The sequence below is a fragment of the Mya arenaria genome, chromosome 1 (assembly GCF_026914265.1).
Source record: "Mya arenaria isolate MELC-2E11 chromosome 1, ASM2691426v1".
NCBI classification, from domain to species: domain Eukaryota; kingdom Metazoa; phylum Mollusca; class Bivalvia; order Myida; family Myidae; genus Mya; species Mya arenaria.
Genome location: NC_069122.1, coordinates 61,016,044 through 61,042,032, shown reverse-complemented (window position 1 = coordinate 61,042,032; position 25,989 = coordinate 61,016,044). Strand labels below are relative to the sequence as shown.

At 35.1% G+C, this 25,989-nt stretch overlaps 1 protein-coding gene across 10 annotated transcripts in view; it reads right to left on the bottom strand.

The window, feature by feature from the left end:
- The window catches only part of LOC128231363 (RNA-binding motif, single-stranded-interacting protein 2-like), a 130,502-nt gene that overhangs the window by 59,848 nt on the left and 44,665 nt on the right, over window positions 1–25,989 (bottom strand). The window contains exon 1 of one of the 10 annotated variants that reach the window (XM_052944190.1): window positions 20,975–21,101. The exons of 6 other annotated variants lie outside the window; for them this stretch is intronic. Coding sequence is in view for 2 of the 4 variants with exons in the window: in XM_052944102.1 (XP_052800062.1) it covers window positions 5,447–5,542 (96 nt within the window). In the remaining 2 variants the exon portion in view is untranslated. Of the gene's footprint in view, window positions 1–2,080; window positions 2,318–5,446; window positions 6,415–14,886; window positions 15,193–20,974; window positions 21,102–25,989 lie in introns of those variants that run through there. 3 more of the 10 variants (XM_052944163.1, XM_052944102.1, XM_052944138.1) reach the window with 3 other exon arrangements.

Genomic DNA, 25,989 nt, shown 5'->3' with positions numbered 1-25,989 from the left:
TAATGGATTTAGGGATGGCCCAACTGCCATGCCCCGCCAGATTTTTCCCCCTCCCCGTTTGAAATGTCCAAGGGAACATTTGTGACTGATCCCCCCCCCCCACCCCCCCACTGCATTTGAGCTGTCTTAGTGAAATTTGCAACTGCCCCTTATCATCGTCCAAGTGAACACACAGCGTTTACACGCCCCTATAACTGTCATAGTAAAGTTTTAATGTCAATATGGCAGACAAGACATGCGTACATGTGTAGAATACACCAATTAAGACTGAAATCAGCCGAGATAGTCACTGAAATTCTCTATACCACAGTTTAGAGGATATTCTGTTCCAGTTCTGAAGGGATGAGGACTGCTCTCACCATGTAACACCCCTTAATGTAAAATCTGCATCCTTTAACCCTCACTGGATGGATTGAGCTTTTTTAAAGGATGCTTAGATCCTGGTTTCTACCCAGAGAACACTCATACCAGCTTATAGCTGTTTTTACAATCAAGCTTAAAAAGGCAATGATTTTTATCATGTTATTCCAATAATTAAAGAACATAACAAAAATGAGAACAACCCATCATATTGATGTAAATAGGACATGCATTAGGAGGTCTTCGGCTTTTTTATCGAAAACAACCTCGAATATATAGGACGGTTTACATACTCAGAAATCGGTATGTTGTAGTCCGCTGCAAGTAGATCGCGTAGTAATTTAATTTAGCAGTTAAACTTAATGACTTAACTCTTGGGAATCTTAATTATGTTTGCAATAATACACTTCACTGGCAATCAATTTAAACTTAGATCAATAAATACAAGCTGAAACACTACTTTTAATTAATTATATAATTCAAAAAAATACTTTTAAACTACCTGTACCAGCATACATCGGAGGTTGTTTTCAATAAAAATGGCCGAGGAGTTCCAACTGTAGGACATGGTTTAACAGCAGAGGCTTTTAAATGAATTTCCCAGAAAATAATTACCAGTTCAAGTAATAATAGCATAATTTTAACAGAAGTATGACATAGTGTTGACATATAAAATTATTAGTCAGTAAAAATTTTAAATGGAAACCCATCATTGAATCAACAACCATAGTAGTTATAGTAAATGAAGATGTTTATAAGTATATGTAGCTCATCATCGTTATGTAAGCTTCATAATATAAATAAAGCCGAAAACTGAATCTTAATTTTAAACATGCCCATAAAAAAAGAAAAAAAAAAAGTGTTCAATTTTATAAACAGGCTTTTTAACTAATCATCAATCTGTCATTTACACTTGAGCAACTGAACTTCTTAAATTATTCATATTTCAAACTTATATGATCAATGGTTTTTATTCCAAGTAAAAGTATACATGATGCATATGGGAATTCTTAATTTTCATTGCTTTAAACTGACAAAGCAATTAAAACATACATGACAGTAAGGATTGAAAATCGGTATAAAATCATAATCAATCAAGCCTTTTGAAATCGATTCTGGGCGACCTCAGTCTTTTTGTGATTTTCAACAAAACATCACCAGATGATAATGCAATAACTTGATAACTGCAGACAGAAACATCAGCAGATATTGAGTTATTGCATTGAGGTGAAGAATTTCTTATTTTATCCCTATGTAAGGGCATCTTTTGTTCTTGAATTAATTTGGGCAATTATGAAAGATAATATTACAATGTACTATGCCAAATGCAATGCGCTGTTATTTGCATTTATTTGACAACAGGTGCTATAATTATTTAGCATATTATTCTTTTTCAAAATGCATATTACCATTTTTATTACATTTATGTTAGCAATATAAACATATCTAATATAACATATATAATTAACATTTATAGGATATACATAAAAGCAATATCTTGGCAAAGTCATGTGATGTCCTGCTATAGCACATGTGACATCCAAAATGGTGTCAAGGTAAAAACAGTTTTTCAAATCAAGATTATTGTGTTATAATCTAAAGTGAAAATTTTCTGGGCAATTACACAACAATGCCATTAAAAGTTTGACAAATAGCTTTAAAATGTCATGAAAAAAGTGGGTGGGGTAAAGCTATACCAGAATAAAGTTCAATCACTTACCGTCAAATATGGGTGATACTGTACTCCTGACTTCACTTGTTTTATCATCGCGTCACAAATGACTTTGTGTACCCGTGTAATCTTAAGAGCTCCTAAATAGTGTCATAAAATTTTATATCTCAAACAGCATAAAATCTCTCCTCACACAAACGTTTATTGATGTAGGTAAAAACACTTCAAAAGTTTTTCTTTTAAAGTCTCATAGGAGTAGTTTTTATACGAATTTTTCTTCACACTGTTGTTATTTTATCCATTTACGGCCTAACCCTCGCATATATGACATACCTTCATTTTATTAGTGTCAGTTTACACTCAGATAGTACTATCAAAATTTATCTTCTTAACAGAACCTGGTAACTGAAAGCGAAATAGTCTCTCAACCTAAAATTATAATAATAATGTCAACTTAGGTTGGATGTGTATACATTAAACCTGTTGTCAGTGATAATGGGTGATGTCGCATACTATACATCAACTTTTTTAAGGTATACATACAAACTGCATACATGTATAAACATAAAACGTGTTTAAATATGTTCAATGCAATTTAATATTTTTATGTTTTTTAGGTGTAATCAAATCTGAGAAAGACGATGAATAATTAATGAGCTTAAATTGTGGAAAATATTGAATTTATATCGTTTAACCCAAACCTATTGAAAACGAAAAAATGACAGGCCCATGCTTAGATTTTCAAAATTAACATATTAACAATTTGGTTCAATGAAAAATTATTAAGATTTCTCCTTATAAAAGGAAAAACTATCTCTTGACAGTAAGGCGATGGATCATTTCACATTGATACCCATCCAAAAATGGTAAATTCAATCATTATAGCCAACTTCCAATTGAAAAGAACAGTGTTAGTTTATGCGATGGTTTCAAATATTGACGATATGATATCCTTGCAGGGAATTTATTCATTTCAACAATAAATGACACACTGCGATCCTGTCTCGCTGAAAGAACTGTAATTCAAAACATACATATAAAACCAGCGTAGCGATAAATATTCTATTATTCACATGTATGAAAAGATAAATATATTTTTTTCGTAAATGGAGACGCATGCTCCAAAAGTGGTTTCAGGAAAGTTTATTTTCAATTAGCAATATCATTCTTATGCCTGAAAGTGGAAATAAAAATATTTGAAGATATACAGCCAAGCTATTGAATATCAATCAATAGGCATCATCCCCCCTTTGGCATATTGCATTAAACATCAACAGAATTCAAATCCATGAATGTCCCCGAAGTATACAAATAACACACAAGATCATTTCTTTTGTCACGAAAAAGACACATTGCACTCAGAATTAGAAATAATTAGGATGCTACAATACTTTCTTGATGCAAACGGAACTATAAGAATGGCCGAAGAATTTTGACCTGTCAACGCTACGTCAGTAACAAAGCAAAGTTGGGGAATTACGCGGCATTACCCTGTAATCGTCTTTACAATATAAGGTCGATTCTTCATATGGTCAGCAACAGTTTTATTTTTATTAATACTCAATAAATCACATTGACAATCTGTTGTCATCCACTGAGGACTGGAATAAAGAAAGAAATCGGCAAGGTCTGTAAGATGCAATGTGGCTGGCGTCAAATATGTTTGGTTTAATACAGAAAGAAACACATAATACAAGCTGTTGCATACCAGCATTTGTATGAAATGGTCAAACCGCCAGTAATCCTGCAATATAATTGAAACTTGGGAATAACATCAATATTCCTGTAGCTACAGATGACGGCTAAATCCTTCATGTATTATGTTTTAACTTAAACACGCCATGAAATATATGTTATTAGAGATGTGGTTAAAATTTAAACATGACTTTGTTTATGAAGATTTACACTATGGTATAATAATTATGTGACCAATTTCTTGCAAAAGCCAACAAGGACTGCCTTAATACTATTTTACTTGCCTTGTTGATTTTTTTTATTATTGAAACGAGGAGTAAAGTGGTAAAGTTGTTGTTTTGCTTTGAATAAATATTCCCACTCCTCCCCTCATACACCCATATTAACCCCTCCCCATCTCACCCCTCCCTCTGGTAAAAAACACATGTACATAAAGAAGCTCATAAACACAGTTCACAGGCTTATTCAAAGCTCACATAGTATATCAATTATTACTTCCCTTTGTTCATATCTTGCCATTTGCAGACTGAAAGCTTGTTTTATCATAGATACAAATTAAAACACACACTATAGATCAAATACTTGAACTTTTATCAGGGTATCAACTAAATTTGCCTGCTATCAATTTGATAGTCAGGCAAATTCAACAAAAATGGAGTAGATCATGAAATACTATACCTAATTATATTTCAATTAGATGTCTATGCATTTAATTATACATTTTTTATGAAAGGGAAATGTTTTTGGAGGATGCATCAAAAGATGCATAATAGAATAATAATACCATGGGGAGAATTAGACACAGATGTGACACCATTATGAAGATAATAAATCAGTTGACCTACAGTACATGCCCTGAAGCAAAAACCACTTTTACGCATTTTATAAATTCTACGTAGATTTCGAAACTACCTGTAACATAAAGTAATACGAGCCTATAATTCATTTTAAGGTTCAATATAAAAGATAGATAAACCCAGAGAAACATCAGAATGTAATTTAAATGTAAATAAGATTTTCGTCAAATGCAGAGAAGCATACAGTGGACACTTAAGCCTGAAAATGTTTGAATAACTTAAAAGTGTAGTATTTATATACATACATACATACATGCTTGCGTTAAATATTGTTTACAGATGATGATGAATTACCGAATTAAAATCTTCTTCACGATCTGACAATTTTAGACCATGATACATGTACATGTTTATTCTGTTTTATATTGCTTAAGGTACAGCTTTAGAAAATAACGAGGCTGTATTCACGCTCTATTGTGCTATCAATTACACCACATCAAGTTTTGAAATACCTTATGCTTGTAAATTCAGATCATGTATCAAAAAAACACTCTTAAATCGGTTTGCCAGCATTTCAAATTTCATTATACATGAATTTAAGTAACTTATTCTGTGGTTTCATTTCAAACATGTACAGAATATTTCATTGTACCATGGAGTTTTACAACAAAGCATTGTTGGAGCTTGCTTTTGGTTAAACACTACAACATGAAGAAAGTTTAAGAATTGAGAATATAAGTAAATAAATGTAAAAAGTTTTCAATTCTTAGTTGTGATTATTTTTTAATTTTGAAAACAGATAGCTAAACCTCAGTAACAGCCCTGAATACAAACAATATATGAGTGAAATTTAACCATTTTTATGCAATTTGTGATATTTGAAGTGAATTAATATACATTAAAATTGTAGAAAAATACTTACAGAACTTAGATACGGGTGATATAATACAGAAAGTCCAGAACCAGGAGTTTCCGTTCGTATTTTCATTTCGGACTGCAGATCACCGTTGTAATACATTCCAGCGTAACAAGGGTCAGCTAAGCACTACGAGAGCATATTTTCATTGTACAAGCAACAATCAAAGAAAACAATACAAGTTCTGGTTAAGAAATCTGTGCCACACTTTGGTAATTACAATTACTTGATTACTGTCAATTGATCAAATCACTTAATCAATTCTTCAGATGCTCAGAGTAAACACAAGAAGTCGTACCTTCCACAGTCCACGAATGTCAAATTTGTAAATTGGCCAGTGACGGAATTAGCACCATGCACGTGTTAAGTCCGCATAAAATATTCCCTGATAATTAAATTGAAAGTTGTTTGACGAAAGCTGTGAAATCTTTCACAAAGCACGCGACAGAATGTATACACAATCCACAACTGGCCAATAACTACCAATACCTATAATGTAGTCACACAATCAGACTGTAAATGGTAAGACGGGGTTAATTCCATTAATGGCTTTCCCCCTATAGTGCATCACAACTTTGTGCAAATGTGTATCTGAAGTTAGTTTAACAATGATATCTGTTTCCCATATGTGGGATATGGAAAAGTAGAATCACTTCCTTAGTATCCGGTATGCAAGTTTGCCGTTATTTCACGGTTTAAATTTAACAGTTTATGTCCTATCACGTTTAAGAGTACTTTTGAAGTTCAACAGTTTTCCAAACGAAGATGGAGTCACTTTGTAAACAGTTGCCAGGCCTGTACACATAAATCTGAATATTCAATGTTTATCTAGTTTGTTGTATTTATCAAACAATTGTCTATTCAAAATACCATGGTAAAGTGTATGAATAAAACATTCAAATAACTTGCCTTAAGCCTTAGGAAAAAACAAATGACATTCATCAACCTTATACACTGACAAAAATCTAACTTTCGAGAAATGAATAGCTGAAATATATTGACTTGTTGTTCATGTTTAGTTTACTTTTAAACCTCTAGCTCGTACTTTTTGCACAAAAGCCTTCACAAATTCCATCCAAAGTAATAATATATTCACACAAAAGATTTTCGATTCTACAACGCCTTGTTTGCCATATTTAAGCGAAAGATGAATACACTATAAATTAAATGCACAACGAGCCAATTTCAAATGAAGTATTAGATATGGCAGAACTGATTATAGACTGTCCCTAAGTATAGCATCTATGCAGTTATATCATTGGCACAAAACAAGGCAAAGTGGAAACAATAGAAAACTCTGTGAAATGTCTATACGCCTATTGATTCCTAGGTAGGGTGATTTCGAAGTCATAAACTTCGTCATGTCTGTAAAATCATGGGAACAGTCACAACGTTGCAACAAGTATCGGGACAATGTCATACAAAGAGAGATTATTTACATAGAATTTCCATTCTGTGGAGCGGAATATCATGCATGTTTGATGAAAATGAGAAGAAATCCGTTCCCTTAATTGCCCATAAATGACAGGGAATAACATCCCAGATCCTACGTATTTGCATTAAACATGCACATATTTCTCAGAAATATTTCACCTAATAAAACTCAGTAAAAGATATTCATTGCTTAATGCTATTTTATTCCACATTATAATTGACAATAAAACTGATACCAAAAATTCGTTCCCCTTAATTTTTGCCTTTTAATTCCGAATTTAGTCTCTAGCAAAAAAGCTTTCCTGTCAACTTTTATTATTCTACCCATATGATATGGTTTTTATATGGTGTACAGATGTGGTCAAAGTTCTGTATCAAGCAGTTAGCCAACATTATAATGCCCCATATTTGACAATAGAATCGTAGCATGGTTGAATTTTCATTGACTTCTATTTTTTTAGGCAGTCTTTTTTGCCAATAGACAATGTGACACAACTCATCATCATTTCAGACAGAGTTATGGGACTTTCTACAACAATGTACATTACCCCTTAAAACAGTGTACTCCGTTTCTTGTGAACATATAATCTTCAACAGTGTCTTTTAAGTTAGGGACAAAATGAATGCTTTTGCAGAGTGCCAACAATGGCATCAATGACCGCTCTTGATAATACTTTTTTGGCAATAGAAATGCACATCAGAGTTTATAATCAGACTATCTCAAAAAAGAAGACAGAGCAAACTTCGAGACTTCACCAATTGCCGTTATTTTAACCATGCAATGCTTTATTCTAGGAAAGCAGTCTGGTCACAACATTCCCAGAAGATTCCTCTTCTTTAATTATGGAGACCGGTTTCTCCCATCTTTCTTCATCTTTAAAGGTGGGCTGTATTGATAATCTAGTTGGTCATTGTCTCTTGAAATTAAAAGGTGTTTATTGCACCTTTTTGTGAATAGGAGCAGGGGTCTACAAATTGTAAAAATAACCACAAAGTGCCTAAAATTGTGAATGTACCATGGTAACTTTCAAACAAGGAAACAAAGCAAAGAACCCTTTAATGAGCATGATTTTTTTCTTTCTTTTAGTTTAGGATTGTGAATGTTTAGATCAAATATTGTAGTAAACATTTCGGGATTGTGAATTCCAGCCTGATTTGCAGTAAAAAAGCAACAACACGATCTTGACTATTGTTCATACTATTTTTTTCAGCTTGAATGTGAAGACAGCTATAAGATAACATGGATCACTCTTGAGTCCATTTTCTGGGCAGATATCCTTTTTGAGAAGACCAAGCAAACCATGGTGGGACTTAAACCCAAGAACCCTTGAGTGAGAGGAAGACACATAAATAAAATGAGTCAAGCATACCTGATATATACCGGACAAGATACCAAAATATGATGCTTTTTCGTTGGGATTCAATCCATCAATGACAATACATTACATTATAATAAAGAACTTCAAAGAAAATATTACTGAATCTTATACTCTCCAATGATTGTTTAATATACCCCTTTAACGCATACGTTTTAACTGAAATGCTGCAGGAATTGTAGGAACATTTATCTCTATTTGTGAACAAACAATTAATGTGTCTAGATATTTATTACATCATTAGGTCTATAGATCACACTGGAAGCTCAGTGTTTTTGTTCCGGGGAGCTTAGGCTTGAGACCGTTTTGACAACAGAGGGATTTTTAGCATCACTAGTGTGTACAACAGTTTTGTGTCTGAGAAATCCTGGAAATCTGATATTTAGAAAACAATGGAACCGATAATATGATAACAAAAACATTTCTACAGAGATCTGAATTCTGGAAAATCTTGTTTTTATGTAAACATATCAATCTGTCCACGTTTGCTGCACGTTTCCATAATAATTGGATCCATTAATTCTGCAAGATGCAACGATTATTCATACAGATTATACAGACTGAAATGTATTACACGTTTCAATTGATTTAAAATTGCAAATACTTAAAAACTCAAAGAAAATAAAAGGGAGATAATTCAGAGACCAAAAACAAACATAAAAAGTGAACATATAGAGAAATATTGTGTTTTTGTGATTTTATACAAGAGAAAGGAATAATATATATATATATATATATATATATATATATATATATATATATATATATATATATATATATATATATATCAATGCATTCATAATGACATGTGTATAGTAGCAAAAATAAATTCAAGGAAGGTAATAAAAGTAAAATAAGGTACCCGATAGCTATTCAAGGATATTGGTAAAGACAGACATTTAAGATATTGTTGGTATTTGTAGTAAAGATCCCTATCTGTAACCATAGTGATGTATCCTTTTGTTTATCTTAAGTCACATACCAACCTCATAAACTGTATTTCGACAATGTCATTAACCTTCACATGACTTGGAGACAAGGACTAGAGTAGACTCATGTGTTTAAAAGTACAGAAATTATGCCAGATATTTATGGCCAATAATGCTGCACAGAATGTGTTTTATTGCCCACATAATTTGTATCAGTCTGTGCATAAATGAATTTTAAGCCTGAATTTCTATACTATATGGCGTTAAGGAAGTTTTGTATTTCTCCGTTAGCAAGCGCTAAATAGAATGAAGATATTTCAGACTGTGCGTGATTCAATTCTGTTGGGTAGAGTTAGGTCAAACTTTGATGGTATAAGTGAAACTGTTCTAAATGGTCCTATGTTGAATGTCACCTAGAACAGTTTTGCCTACAGCCCTTTCATTTGGCAGTGATGGCAACTGTGTCAGGATTCAATTCAGCAACCTCTTTGGTGACAGGCAGATTATGAGATACATCAACCACTAGACCACCTTGCTCCAGCTCACCCCAGGCTACAGACAGAACTCCTGAATTATTACATGCCATCCAATACCTTGTCAAAGAGGAAAACAAAGAGAAATAATTGTAATCAATGCTTTGTTTGTCATATTCAGCAATCCACATTATGTACATTTACATGTTAGTATAGATAATCAATCCAATAACGAGTCTTGAATAATTCATGGGTACGCATCAACCAGATTAAACATGGATAATTATTATCATCATATTTCCTTGGGTGTCAAATAGTGTCAATAATAATTTGTGAAACTGAGATGAGGACTAAGCAATCTGACAATTTAATTGTCTTATCATATTAATATTTTATAATAGTACCTCCCTTATAATATTTAATTTCCACAGATTGAGGAGAATCTGGCAACAGATGAGATTTTTTATCAATCATTTTATTTCCTAGTGCATGTAAACCACTGCTTTTTGAATTACAGCAATTCAAAGGCAATAAATTTCAGTTATGAACTTAACTTGAAAAATGGTACTTTGTAAAAATCAGACAATGTTTTATATTGGTTTAGATTTAGTTGAAGCCATTTTGTAATCATTTTCAATGTATTTTTTATTCCCCATCAAAATAAGAAATACTTCACAAGACTTAATGTGATTGAGACTTTGAAAGGTAATGAAATTGATTTCTCTAATATTTTCTAAACATCATGATATCAAATCACCAATATAAACCCAGAATGTGAATACTCAACTACAATATACAAAGCCATTAGTTTCATGTTCACCTTCAATTTTATTTCCAAACTCAGGTATTAAAATCTTAAGGTACATATTTCATCTCTGATGCCAAATTCATAAGGACCGCAAAAAGGCAAACAATGGAAGATAGAAATGTCAACATTTAAATATTTGCCAATGGATAACTGGTGTTATTAACAAATAGACTGGTTTAAACTAAAAGGAACTTAATAAGCATGTCCGAAAACTGAATCTTAGTGAAAGTTAAGATTATCATAAAGTTATACCCACAATAGAAATAATACACTTAAGTAGATAGAAACGGCCGGGAAAATAACTATATCAAATGTATCAATAGAGGCATTATACTAGCTAAATTATGCTTAATAACCAAATATTAACGAATAGCCATTTACCACTAAATAGGAAATTGCAAAGTCTTCCCCCATTTAACTATTAGTCCATTAATCTTGTTAAGAAAATAAAGGGTTGTCTCCATTACTGAGGCAAACCTTTAATCACAACTGCTAAACATTTCATTAATCTTGGCATAGAACATGGTTTTGTACTTACAGGGCTTTTAACCTGAACTTTGATATAAAAGGGAAGTTATAGTGACAAAAATGATAGCCAAGGGAAGTAATTCAATACCTTAATCTATTATTCTTGAAGCACAAATTCTAAAATAGTGGATAAAGAAATACAGAGTTGTTTCTAGTTACCGAGTGAACATAATTAACTTTCAAAATATTTATTTTTACATGAGATTGACTTAGCCTACTTCTAGACACCTTAGGTAACTAGTAATCTAACTTAAGCTTTCTAAGGGAGGTAATAAAATACAGAAACATTTTAATAGATTATGTCTGTTCTCAATAATGTTTACGACAGCATAAAAACAACATTTGTTCTAAGACACTAATACATAACTACAGCTGATACCATTTTAATACAAGAAATGTTGTTAAAATAATCCCCATATAACAAACTTTAACATTAAAACAGAGAGTATGAATGGAGATCACTTGTTGTAATGCTAAACACTGGCACCAGTTACAGCTTTAACAAGGGTAACTTTCTGTTTATGGTATGATGCCCTACAACCTAACAAAAATTCTGAGAGTGTGATAAAATCATGGAACATTCCCATGATGACCTCAGTCTGGGTAAGGGTAGTAGAGGGAGGGGTCCTCCTCTTACACAAGAGGTTGTGGGTTGGATATCCCAACTTCTCATAGCATCTCAAAATGGAGATCTAAAGTACAGTTTCTACCTCGGAAACAGACCCGATGGTGATTTATTATAAGATATCAGCTTCCTTTTCAATCAAGCTATAAGAAATTAGTATATAGTTAATGAAAAAGCTTCTAAGACCCTCAATCTAAATATTTTTCACACAGACAGACTTTAACAACAACAACATTTAAGCTATGACAACACATCCAGTTTTTTCCTTCAAGACCAGACAAGAACCTTTTAAGACCACAATAGCCAGACTCTAAAAAAGTTGGATGTATGAAGTCATAATTACTCGTTTAACTGGGGAAAACCTAGAAGGATTCCAACAAATGGAAAAATAAGTCCATGACATAAGCTATATGGCACGTTGCATAATTATTTTGGGTACGCATAAAACGAAGACAAATAAGAATGCAAATCCATACAGCTCATATGTTATCTATTCATATAATTATGTGTTCAAATTGGTATTGATTAAAGATGTTGTTGTTCAGTTAAAAGTGAAAGCTAATACAGTGAATAAGGAGGTGAGTTTTGGTGTACCAAAGAATAATTGATGTGTAAATAAAATTTAACCTCTATGGACCATAATAACAATAAACCTTGAACAAAACATGATTTTGTTCAAGTAATACCACATGGCAAGAACATCGCTGTATGATTTTTTTGTTCCTCTATCAGATTCTCAGAATAAAGATATGGATACATAATAACAGTCACCATCATTCATAATCTACTGTAGAATGTGTTGGAGATTGTTAATACTGGAATACATCATTGATATAATGATGGGAAGATGTAAGAAACACTCCCAAAGGACACTGATCTATGGTCAACCATCTACCAATAATAATCACTGAGCAATACAATTAAATAAAGAAAAACTCCTCTGCCTCTCAAAATGGGCACCTACACTAAGTCTTGTTCCTTCAAACCATACTAACTGATTTAAGAGCTTGATTCATCTATATGGATATATACCTTATTTGTTCTAATAGAAGCCACCAGTGCCTGTCATTTATCAGACCCTCTGATACTAAAAATCTTGTTTAAATATGTCATTAAAATTGGTGTTATGTAACCTTAGAGTAGAACACTAGGGTAAAGGATTATAGTCATGGCTTCAGCAGATATGCCGTCAACAAAAACAGGGACTGATATGTACAATGTACATGGTTGGAATAAACTTTTGAATGCCTCAAATGCGCTTCAATAAGGGCATGTGTGTCTTTAGAGACAAATATAGTGGCTGTTTTCTCAGAAAGGGCTAATGACCACAAAGTCATCACCACCACTGACAGAACCAAAACCTTAATTTTTGTCCGTGAAAAAACGATAAATGCAAGGTTTGAATGTGTACTGACAGCTGATCTGTTACAGAAAATGCTAGTTCTTTACAAATTGAACATACCATCAACCTTTGCAAGACAAAATCCCACTAAATAGAAAACCCCTAGATCATCACAGACAATAAGAATCTGATTTTCATGTAATACTATCATCTTTTATTCACAATTGGGTTAGACTTAAAGCTACCATATTTACCATAATAGACATCACTTGCGTGTGGTATAATTCAGACCTACTAGCACTATAAAGCTTGTCCAATTTTGCGAGACACATGGCCTTTATATACCTAAAGCTATATACCGCATATTCTTTTTAAAATCACTCCATTCAAGACAAAGTTACAGCCTGCACATGGATACTGTATATGCATTATTATATGCCGCATTCCATTATGATATAGCTGTTAGTGTCAGCTTGAACTTTGAAGTAGGGTATTGAGTCTTGCTCATGACACATGACCTTTATGAAAGAGTTCTTTAGTTATAATGAGCTGAAACCCTTTTAAGATCACAGCCAACATTTTGTTTTTCTCCAGAAGGTCACCAGGACCTTGACCTTTAACCTGCTGATCTTAAAATAGGGGTCATCCACTAGTCATGACTAACTTGCATTCCAATTATGAAGTTCCTGGACCTAAAGGATATTCTGTTATAAAGAACCCGTTTTTTCGCCTCAAGGTCACTGCCACCTTGACCTTTAATCTTCTGATCTCAAAATCAATAGGGGTCATAAATTGGTTATGATGAACCATTCATACAAGTACAAAGCTCCTGGGTCCAAGCGCTCTATAGTAAATAAGCGGAAATGAAGTGTGACATACCGACTGACAGACAGGGCAAAAACAATATGTCTTAACATGAATGGGGGAGACATTTAATTTATTTGAGCAAGGCTGACAAAAATATAACAAAATTACTACTAATTAATGAAAAGATGGACTTATTGCATGAAAATGCAGTTTTGGTAATATGATACTTTCAGAAATTCTTCGTAAGAAAGACCAGAATATGGCTCTAAAATGTACATCCTCATTTTGATGCCTGAATGACTGCAAACTATGTTATTGTAGACACAGGCTTCTGGATGCTATAGGAAGAGGCTCAAGATATTGAATATGACAGAATTTCTTTCATTACCTCCCTTGGGAAAACAGCTTCTCAATTCTCCAGCGGTTCAAAACCGATATATCGTTTATTAGAGAAAATGCAGAGGAATACAGGGAAATATATAAGCTCCCCTTCTAAAGACAGCTTTGTCAGCGACTATTACTCATGTGTAATTCCTTTGTTTTTATTGTGCTTCTATGGTGGTTGGATGGACTCGATGTTCCACATGTGGCTTTTATGGCATTACTTATCTGTAATCTGAGGGGAGATAACTCTTTCATTTAGAGATTATGCTTCTAGACGATGGAACAGCTTCACGAGGCATAAACTGTTGACCAGAGGGATTTCAATGTTTGTAGCTGATCTCGTTTTTGAGGGAACATGCGCAAATAACATTGTGCATTATGATACAGAACTTATGTGTATCAAACCAACTGTCGCAAAATTGTACTCCAAAGCAGGACCTCATGAAAAGAATGTTGCATAAGAATTATATCTGCAAATGAAAAATAATCAAAATATGTGCATAAGTTAAAGTCTGAAATTAACTTAGCATGCAAAATTAGCTAAATAATTGATAAAAATATGTGCAAAATGCAATTTAACAGTTTAAAAATGTGTTCAAAACATAAAAATTGAGGTAGAAGTGACTGGATGAAACCACTATGAAATCTCGTTATTATTTCAACCCCACAAAAAAACAATGATTAATTAACAGTTTATAAATGTGTTCAATTTGATGAAGATGATGGAAAAAATAACTTACCTCCGGGGTCGGATAAATCACGTAGTAATCCAGCTTTACTGTTTTAAGAGCTGTTTACGCTAGAGATGTAAAATATTTGATAATTAAGGGTGAGTCTGGTACTAATATCCTTCACGGATTTAGTCACTTCAAACCAGCTTTATCTCAAGTTATCAACAGTAGCTAGTTTCACCTTTATCTATTATATCAATCAGAAGTTGTCGTTGGGATAGTAAACTTGAAAGACGAAAAATGCTAACACAAGGACACTAAATAATCTGCATTAAATTTTGTTGCAAAGACATGAAACTTCTACGTAGTTCGACTCTAGTTATGGCTCCAGTTACATTGAGTAATCTTAACTGTACAGACTGTACAAACTGACAGTATTATAGAAAAAATTGTTTACAGCACAAAAACATGTATCATAAATATCTGAAAATTTGTTTAAAATAGAATATTAGAACCAAATAAAGCATGAAAACATTGAAGAGTTGTAAGGTTTTCTTGTTATGAAAGCATATAAAAACTACAATGAATTTAACATCATCAAGCTTTCATGGTTGTCGACCAAAATTTTAGAACGTAAATTGCAAATAAACCTGTCACTTCACAGTTTCACATGAGGGGATCCAAATTAGGGGAAAAATGTTGAAAATATAATCCACCAAAACACAACTGCCTACTGTTTTATATAATGATAAATAGCAGACCTATTAATTTTGTCATTAATGGAAAAAAAGAACAATTTCTTTACTTCTCCCTCAAATGCTTTCTTGACATAGAAACTGATCAACTTCGCTTGACAATCACACCTGTCTGTTCAGTTGTAATAAAACTATTTAGCGAGTACTAAATTAAATCAAATTTTCATTTACAACAAAGTGACAATTTTGACATATACCACCCTGACTTTAAATAACTTGAACTTTAAGGTAATCACAAGAAAATTATGTCCAAATTACTGTAACAAAACATAATAACAAACATGAGATTTGTAATGCGGAAAGAAATGGCCACAATTATGTCTAAGGTTAACGCCCCATTTTTCCTAACAATCTTGGCCGAATCTTCTGCATATGAGGTAATCTGAACAAGCTTGAGATAAAAAGATGTAACCCAAATCTAGATGCAAATACAACTATCAGGAACTTAATCTGCTTAATAGTTAGAGGATTTTGTCCCTAACCAACAGAAAATACAGAGTCCAGCTAATCACTTACAAGTTTCGGAAAATGAAGTATTAATGTTGATAATATTGTGGAGCATATAAGGAAGAATACAATTTCTATTATTGTGTAACATCAACAATACAAATGCACCATCAGAGGATGCACCATGCACCACCAGAAGATGCACCATGTACCACAGGAAGATGCACCACCAGAGGATGAACCATGCACCAGCTGAAAATGCATCATGCACCTTCAGAGGATGAACCACACACGAACAGAAGATGCACCATGCACCACCAGAGGATGTACCATGCATCAACAGAAGATGCACTGCGCACCACCAGAGGAAGTACCATGCACCAACAGAAGATGCATCACCAGAGGATGAACCACACACCACCAGGGGATGCACCATCAGGGGATGCACCACCAGAGGATACACCGCTAGAGGATATACCACCAGATGATACACCACCAGGGGATGCACCATCAGGGGATGCACCACCAGGGGATGCACCATTTGGGGATGCACCACCAGAGGATGAACCACCAGAGGATGCACCACCAGGGGATGCATCACCAGGGGATGCACCACCAGAGGATACACCACCAGGGGATGCACCATCAGAGGATGCACCAGCACAGGATGCAGAACTAGAGGATGCACCACAAGAGGATACACCGCTAGAGGATGCACCACCAGAGAATGCACCATCAAGGGATGGACCATCAGGGGATGCACCACCAGAGAATACACCACCAGGTGATGCACCATCAGGGGATGCACCAGCAGGGGATGCACCACCAGAGGATGCAAAACCAGAGGATGCACCACCAGAGGATGCAAAACCAGAGGATGCACCACCAGAGGACACACCGCTAGAGGATGCATCGCCAGTGAAGGCACCACCAGAGAATACACCAACAGAGGATGAACCACTAGAAGATGCACCACCAGAGGATGCACCACCAGGGGATGCATTGCTAGAGGATGCACCACAAGAGGATACACCACAAGAGGATGCACCACTAGAGTATGCACCATCAGGAGATGCACCATCAGGGGATGCACTATCAGGGATTGCCAAACACTGTCAATTTTTGGTCAAGAAGGCATAACTCTGAAACAAATGTTAGCCAGAGTGATGGAACTTGTCACACATTTCCCCATCTTGTCCTTGTAAACATGTGTACCAATACCCTGTGCCATAGCTATGATGACTATACATGACTAATGAGTGATATAGAAAAATCACTGTAAATGTTAGCAATAAATTGAATATAACCTGGCTTTCCCTGTGCAAGGCAACAGCAAACTTAACAGGAACTTGAATCATTATTTTGCTTTCATTATTACATTATTTCATAGAGCTTAAACAAAAATTAATTTAATTGTGTTAAAAAAAATGTTGCTGCCAAGATTTTCAAACTTCAATTATTTTCAGTCATTATAAACTGAAATAAAGCAACAGGTGTTTCTTATTTTAGGGCTGAAAATATCAAGAGACATTCAGACACAAGGTGTTTCCTAACACATGATTGCAGGGAAAATTAGGCAAGACGGGAACGATAGCAACATGAAGGTAGTGATAAACTGGTAACAATTTTGACAAATGAAATGTCTAGAATCATGAATGGTACAATTATTTTTACCCACCCATAGACAGTATAGAAAGTCTTTCAAAAATGTTGGATCAAATTTTAGTGTGAACAGTAATTTAATTATAAGTAATATTTTTACCAAGATTTATTGCGCTCTTTGTAGGATGTGTCTGCATGGCCAAGCAGAACCATAACACATCAGATTCTAGTCCAGTGTCAAGGGTTTGATCCAACTATGATAGTGCTGGTTTAAGGACCCAGTAAAGGGTCTATGTACAGCTTATTTTAAATGTATGTTTGTTGTTATGAATTCTTAGAGTGGTCAACAATGCCACATAAACTTGCCTTTACCTTCGCAGGTTATTGATGCTGCTTGAAGTACAACAATTCAAATATATCATTTAGGTTTGAAATTATTTTCTAAACTGCTTAAATTAATGCAGCCATTAAATGATCCCAAAATTTATTGAAAGTAGAAACATTTAAGATTTATTTGTCATGGCCCCTTTGAAATCATACAACCCCCATATCACTATCATTCTAACACAGTGCTGTGGAATTAAGAACTATCTTAATATCATATTAAACCCAGACATAACAAAGGGCACTCTACAGACTTAAGGGCCTTAAGTGGCAGTTAAGCCATATAAAGTGATGAAAAAGGCCCTAGTTATCTGGATACCTTACCTGACCCCTGTAGTGACCCTTTAAACTCCTGACTGGTGCAAGATGATTATTTTCTATGCAGGTGCATAAAGATGAGTGTCAACACTTAAAACCAAATATCTCTGGGTTCTGAGGTACATGCAGGGGCGCAAGGCAGAAGCTTACTCCCTTAGCTCTCTTAGCGCTCCCTCCCCAATTTATTTCACACAAAACATTATGTTCTATTAGAAGGCCCCTATGATAAAACATTGTAATCTCATTGTAATGTATGGTAGTGTTTTATGGATCCTTTTAAGGCCATTGTAATTAAAAGTGAATTCAGTTGTTCCATTCTGTCATCAAGCTGTTGGATAGTAACTGCCTTGAAAGAAACTATTCAATTTTCTGTATATTTATTCTCTTGAACAAATTTTATTCAACAATATTAGCTCAACTTCTTTCTTGACTGGCCTAGGGTTCATCAGTTATGATGTCAGTTAATTAAATTCCCTTTTGCATTTTTTTTATAATAAATTCTGTTTTTTTTTAAATATTTTATTTTCCTTAAATATGTTTGTCCAAGCAGGGAAGGAAATGGTTGTATCTCTCTGACCTGGAAAGTCAGTCAGACGGACATTTTTACTGCATAGAACCAATAAAAAACATTGATTAGCCCTGCAATTCAACAGACTTTTCTAAAGCAGGAACTTTTTTTTTGAGAGTAAACGGAAGTAAATTTCGACATAAATCAAATCTAGAATGTCAATTCTTTATTATCCATGTCACCATAGTCTCATTGAATACATTATTACAATTACATTTTATTTTCAAAATTCTATAAAGAAATAACAGTGATTTCAGGAGCAGATAACTTATGCGGGATGAAGAATGTCTGTTCCAAGGGGGATAACTCTGGGAGGGCTGGTCAAACAAGGTGACTCTACCCTGGACTCTACCCTTAATTTGCCAGCTTTTTTTCTCATAATATCTATACGCCCCCCCCCCCCTCCCCCCACTTGCCACATCGTTTGAATGCACATGGGCAGGGTTGGATGATCTAATCTATACTTTAATACTGCATAATGTAAATATGGGTTTTCTTTACCTAAGACTGTTATAACAAACATGATATGGAACAGCCCTGCAAGCTTTATAACAGCCTTGACAATAAGCATTCAGTTTATTTTTACAATGATTCACGAAATACACAACGATAATCTTTGAAAAGAGTTATAATCAGAAAATGCCACCGACCTTTTTTCTCCATAAACATCAATTTCATGTTTAATATAACAATATTGGCATTCATTTTTCCTTCATATCTAAATTTAATCAAAAATATTAATCTATTTGAACAGGAGGACTTATTCTTTGAACTGACTTATATTACATTTTATTAAAGTTTTGAAAGCAAACATGCTGAAAGAAAAAAACTCCTACATTTATTTATTATCCAAAACAATACCATTTAACTGAGTATTTATTCATTTGCACTCATGTAATGACTTGATTAACGATGTATTCACCCCTCAGGCCGAAGGACAAAATAACTTTTTAAATAATTAATTTCATTGTTACCGTCAACTTAAACTAATTAAACTGAATATTTCGTGTTACCATTAAAACAAATGGTCGTAATATAGTTTGTAGATATTGGAACTATATTTTCATCTGCCTGGCAATATAAGGAAATACATTAAAGGGAAATAACACAATTTTTTATTGATTTGAAGGCAGCAAGTTTTGAGGTGACTCTGCAGAATAGACCAACAATTCAAAAGCTCTGAAGAGGAGATCAACAAGTCTTAAGTTCTGTAGAGGTGACATACAAGTTTTAAACAATGACCTGTTTGTAACCTCTGTAGAGCTTACGACTTGAATGTCACCTCTGCAGAGGAGATCAACAAGTCATTAGCTCTGTAGAGGTGACACACAAGTCATAAGCTCTGCAGAGGTGACACACAAGTCATAAGCTCTACAGATGTGACACACAAGACATAAGCTCTGCAGATGTGATACACAAGTCATAAGCTCTGCAGATGTGACACAAGAGTCATCAGCTAAACAGAGGTGACACACAAGTCATAAGCTCTGCAGAGGTGACACACAAGTCATTAGCTCTGTCAAGGTGACACACAAGTCCAAAGCTATGAAGAGCTCTAAAGTATTAAATGTAATATAAAAATAATAATAGAAAGCACAAATAAAGGCAGATAACAATTTTATTATCAAGAGAGGTAACTCTAGTGACTAATCTTGCCACAAAGGGGAATTAAAGGGAGATAACAAACTACACTTTAAACAAACGAAAATTTAAATGTAAATTTTAAATGATACAAAAAAATGCATCAAGTGAAATAGACATAAAACAATCAACATTACTAGTTACTAACAATATTGTGCATAAAATACTGTACTTCTGTTTTTAGCTAAGTCTCTGGCACAAACAATGTTTATAATGATGCTATAAATATAAAAGTAAGGGAGGTAATGTCACAAGATATTGGCTATATTGGACCACCACGCTGTCTTACTATTGCTCACTATTGAGCTAGATGAAAGAATTATTGCAACCTGCAGTTTGACAGGTCATAGGTTCAATCCCCACCAGATCCACAAGGCATGATATAGGTGCAGGTCATGGCAGTTATGTTGAAATCTTTAATGTGAAATATAAACTCACTTACCTAATATGTCGAAGCAATCAGCAAAGACAGCACATGAAAATAGACAAAAATCACTTTGTTAACAATGGAAGTGATAATCCAAACTGATCAATCTTGTCTTTATACTAAGGCTCTAACTTAACGTCCCTTCATATTAATGACTCTTAAGAGACATTTATATGGGTTTTCCTATGTTCACATGCACATTTGTATATATTTATATTTCTTCTTATCATAAATAAGCATATTAATCAAATCCAAAAGTAAGTGGTTTTGAGTGCAATTTCAAATCTTCCTAGTAAACTTTCTACACATCTTGGTGCATTTCAATCAAACTGAGTTTATATTCCAAATGGGTTTATCTACAAGAATATCATCTGAGATATACTAAAATATTCCTTATCAACGTAGGAAAATGGACCTTGATTTTCAAAAGAGAAAACAACTCTAAAATGAGACCCTGATCTTCACAAGTGACACCCTGACATTCACAAGTGAGACCCTGACATTCACAAATGAGACCATTATCTTCACAAATGACCATTATCTTCACAAATGAGACCATTATCTTCACAAATGAAACCATTATCTTCACAAATGACCATTATCTTCACAAATTAGACCATTATCTTCACAAATTAGACCATTATCTTCACAAATGACCATTATCTTCACAAATGAGACCATTATCTTCACAAATGAGACCATTATCTTCACAAATGAGACCATTATCTTCACAAATGACCATTATCTTCATGAGTGAGACCATTATCTTCACAAGTGAGACCATTATCTTCACAAATGAGACCATTATTTTCACAAATGACCATTATCTTAACAAGTGAGACCATTATCTTCACAAGTAAGACCATTATCTTCATCAATGAGACCATTATCTTCACAAATGAGACCATTTCCTTCACAAGTGAGACCAATATCTTCACAAATGACCATTATCTTCACAACTGAGACATTGACAGAAGTAAGACCCTTCCCAACAGAGGTATGACTTTGCCCCTTAAACTTATTGTCTTAGCTGACATTTAGACACAGAACAGACAGAGACCAATCCTTATCAGGCATCTAGGCAATGGTACGTAAATGTCACTGCAATTTTGCTGGGAACATAAAATATTGTGAGCCAGGAATGGTCATGACTCAGCTTTGGAGACACTTAAGCTGTCGCCCCATCTAAATGCTACACAAGCCGTCAGTCAATTGTTTGATTGGAACAAAATCTGCAGGCAAGGCAAAATGTTACCAACACATGTGGCAGTATCTATGATAAATTGTAGGAAAATATTGAACAAGGTGAATTATGAATGTCAGAAATATTGGCATTTCCTGTGGACACTTGAATAGTGGTATGAATTATTTAACTTTTGTCCTAAAAACAAAATTAATCAAATGTTGTTGATAGACTCTGCTCAAATACTACAAAATTGTATATAATTAAGGTTTTTCAATGCTGACTTTACGTATTAACAAACTGGAGAGGCATGCAAAGTATACACCCATCCAACCTGCAAAAAAACAACCTACCCCTCCCCTGCGCATACACCCCTCCCCTGCACATACACCCCTCCCCTGCGCATACACCCCTCCCCTGCACATACACCCCTCCCCTGCGCATACACCCCTCCCCTGCACATACACCCCTCCCCTGCACATACACCCCTCCCCTGCGTATACACCCCTCCCCTGCGTATACACCCCTCCCCTGCGCATACACCCCTCCCCTGCACATACACCCCTCCCCTGCACATACACCCCTCCCCTGCACATACACCCCTCCCCTGCGCATACACCCCTCCCCTGCGCATACACCCCTCCCCTGCACATACACCCCTCCCCTGCACATACACCCCTCCCCTGCGTATACACCCCTCCCCTGCACATACACCCCTCCCCTGCACATACACCCCTCCCCTGCACATACACCCCTCCCCTGCACATACACCCCTCCCCTGCGTATACACCCCTCCCCTGCACATACACCCCTCCCCTGCACATACAACCCTCCCCTGCACTTACACCCCTCCCCTGCACATACACCCCTCCCCTGCGCATACACCCCTCCCCTGCACATACACCCCTCCCCTGCACATACACCCCTCCCCTGCACATACACCCCTCCCCTGCGTATACACCCCTCCCCTGCACATACACCCCTCCCCTGCACATACACCCCTCCCCTGCGCATACACCCACAAACACACAACACACTCCAGAATTTAAAACTTCAAAATATAATTTTTTGTAAATAATGTCTGTTTTTGAAAACTGGTTCAGTAACTTTAATGGACACTTTCATTGTAATACGTATATGACTGAATTGTTCAAAAATAACATTATTTTGCATAAAAACAATTCTCCGTATAATGATGTATTAGCCTCATTTAATGTATCATGTGTTAATTGGTAAATAATGTTGACTGATATAAGCCTATTGAAAGGCAAAATGCTTAGTATCACAATGATAAATTTTGATGTAAAATAATGAATTGTAATAAACGTCAAACAGACAATTTATTTCAAATCAAAGCCCATTTTCTTTGAAAGTAAATGAGTAGACGATAGATTATGCGTAATTCAAACTTTTTATACCACACTTCACTGGTGTTATAAATGTATTAATGACTTAATTACAGTTTTCCACATAATTGAGAAATTATGAATTCTAATGTTGGTTTGAGAGTTCATATGAGTATGTTAACTTATTATACAAAACCTCTTCTAACTTCAAAGGCATCAGAAAGAGGGGGTGCAGGGGGTACAGGGGTGCTGATATATGGTTTGTTCAAACTCACCTAAGATACTGTGAGTAGATTTAATAATTAGCAATAGCTTGTAGTTTTGTTGAGACTCAAACCTAAGGTTCAATTGTCTTTGCAGTCAGCAGTCAGGCACGCTACCAGGCATAGTAGCAGATTCAATTATTGGTAAGGTTTGCTACGTACTGAGCTATTGGTCAGCTGTGCAACTGACTGAGAATTAGGTCATGTGCGCTATAGACTGAGCTATTGGTCAGGGGTGCTACCATCTCAGTCATTGGTCAGGCATGCTACAGACTGAGCTATTGGTCAGGGTTGCTACCGTCTCAGTCATTGGTTAGGCGTACTACTGACTGAGCTATTGGTCAGGGTTGCTACCATCTCAGTCATTGGTCAGGCATGCAACTGACTAACCAATAGATCAGGGGTGCTATGATCTCAGCCATTGGTTAGGCGTACTACTGACTGAGCTATTGGTCAGGGGTGCTACCATCTCAGCCATTGGTCAGGCGTACTACTAACTGAGCTATTGGTCAGGGTTGCTACCATCTCAGTCATTGGTTAGGCGTACTACTAACTGAGCTATTGGTCAGGGTTGCTACCAACTCGGTCATTGGTCAGGCAAATTACCACTGACTGAGCTACTCAGGTTTTTGAAGTTTGCTTCAACTCAGGCGCTGTGCGTGAATTCTGTCCTGGGCACACTATACCACTACTACTAGAACTTACGTAAATGACTTGTAATAATGATGTCTGACACCAAAAGGGCTCTTTGAAGTAAACCGGTTAGCTCCAACCAAGGTTACATCCTGTATGCGCACTTAAAAGCCTCATAACCTAACAAATTTATAAAACTGAGTCTTTACTGGCTACGTATACTAATAAAAGCATCCTTATTACAAACTTGAATCAAGATGTCATACCAGTCAATACAGGATACAATCGAAGTTACTCATTTCCTGCCCTTATGGCACTTCAAATATCTTAAGTTGTGTTCATATGCACATATTTCCCCCAGGTGGCAAATTCACCCAACCTCCATATATGGGGCTAAGTTGTCTCTGAGGGTAAAATTATGCCAATGTGTATTTACATATATGCACATAAACATTTGCCTGCATGGTAACAATTGCCACTTTTGCAAATCTGTTCATAAAAACTTAGCCATAAACATAGTATTAAACTTAAGTCACATAATGGCGCCTCCCCCTTAAAACATTATAATCTGGTGAAACTATAACAATAGCCACAAAGAGCAGAATAAATGATAATAATATTATTTTTACTGGTCAGAGATATAACCATGTTTACAATCCATTTCAAGATTGTTTACATGAATTTGAAAGAGGATTCCTCTGAAACTAATACTATCCTCTGGTATTTTACTATGATAATAAATCTGTTGTACCAAGCTTTCAACCCTAATCGTTTCACAGACAATTGAAAGAGAATCTTAATACATTGCTATTCTCATTTGAAATTGTAAGTTGTAATGTTATCTTTCTTTGGCCGAAACATGACCCTCAGCTCTTATAAAGCTTCAGATTATGATGAATGCTCTCATTTAAACATATCTTAAACAACAATGCACCAAACCCTTTATGAACATTTGCACAATTACATCAAGTCTCTTTATTAAATTCGTTTTTTAATTGCTACTTAATGTATGCTTGCCGGCACAAGATACCAGTTCAGGACCCAACCAGAAATAGTTATCGCACAACTTGGTATAGGCACAAGGTTACAAATCCTAGCATGAACAAAATACCTATCAATGCGCAAGGTTTCAAATCCTAGCACAAACAAAATACCTATCAATGCACAAGGTTACAAATCCTAGCACGAATAAAATATCTATCAATGCACAAGGTTTCAAATCCTAGCACGAACAAAATACCTATCAATGCACAAGGTTTCAAATCCTAGCATGAACAAAATACCTATCAATGCACAAGGTTTCAAATCCTAGCATGAACAAAATACCTATCAATGCACAAGGTTACAAATCCTAGCATGAACAAAATACCTATCAATGCACAAGGTTTCAAATCCTAGCACAAACAAAATACCTATCAATGCACAAGGTTACAAATCCTAGCATGAACAAAATACCTATCAATGCACAAGGTTACAAATCCTAGCACGAACAAAATACCTATCAATGCACAAGGTTTCAAATCCTAGCACGAACAAAATACCTATCAATGCACAAGGTTTCAAATCCTAGCACGAACAAAATACCTATCAATGCACAAGGTTTCA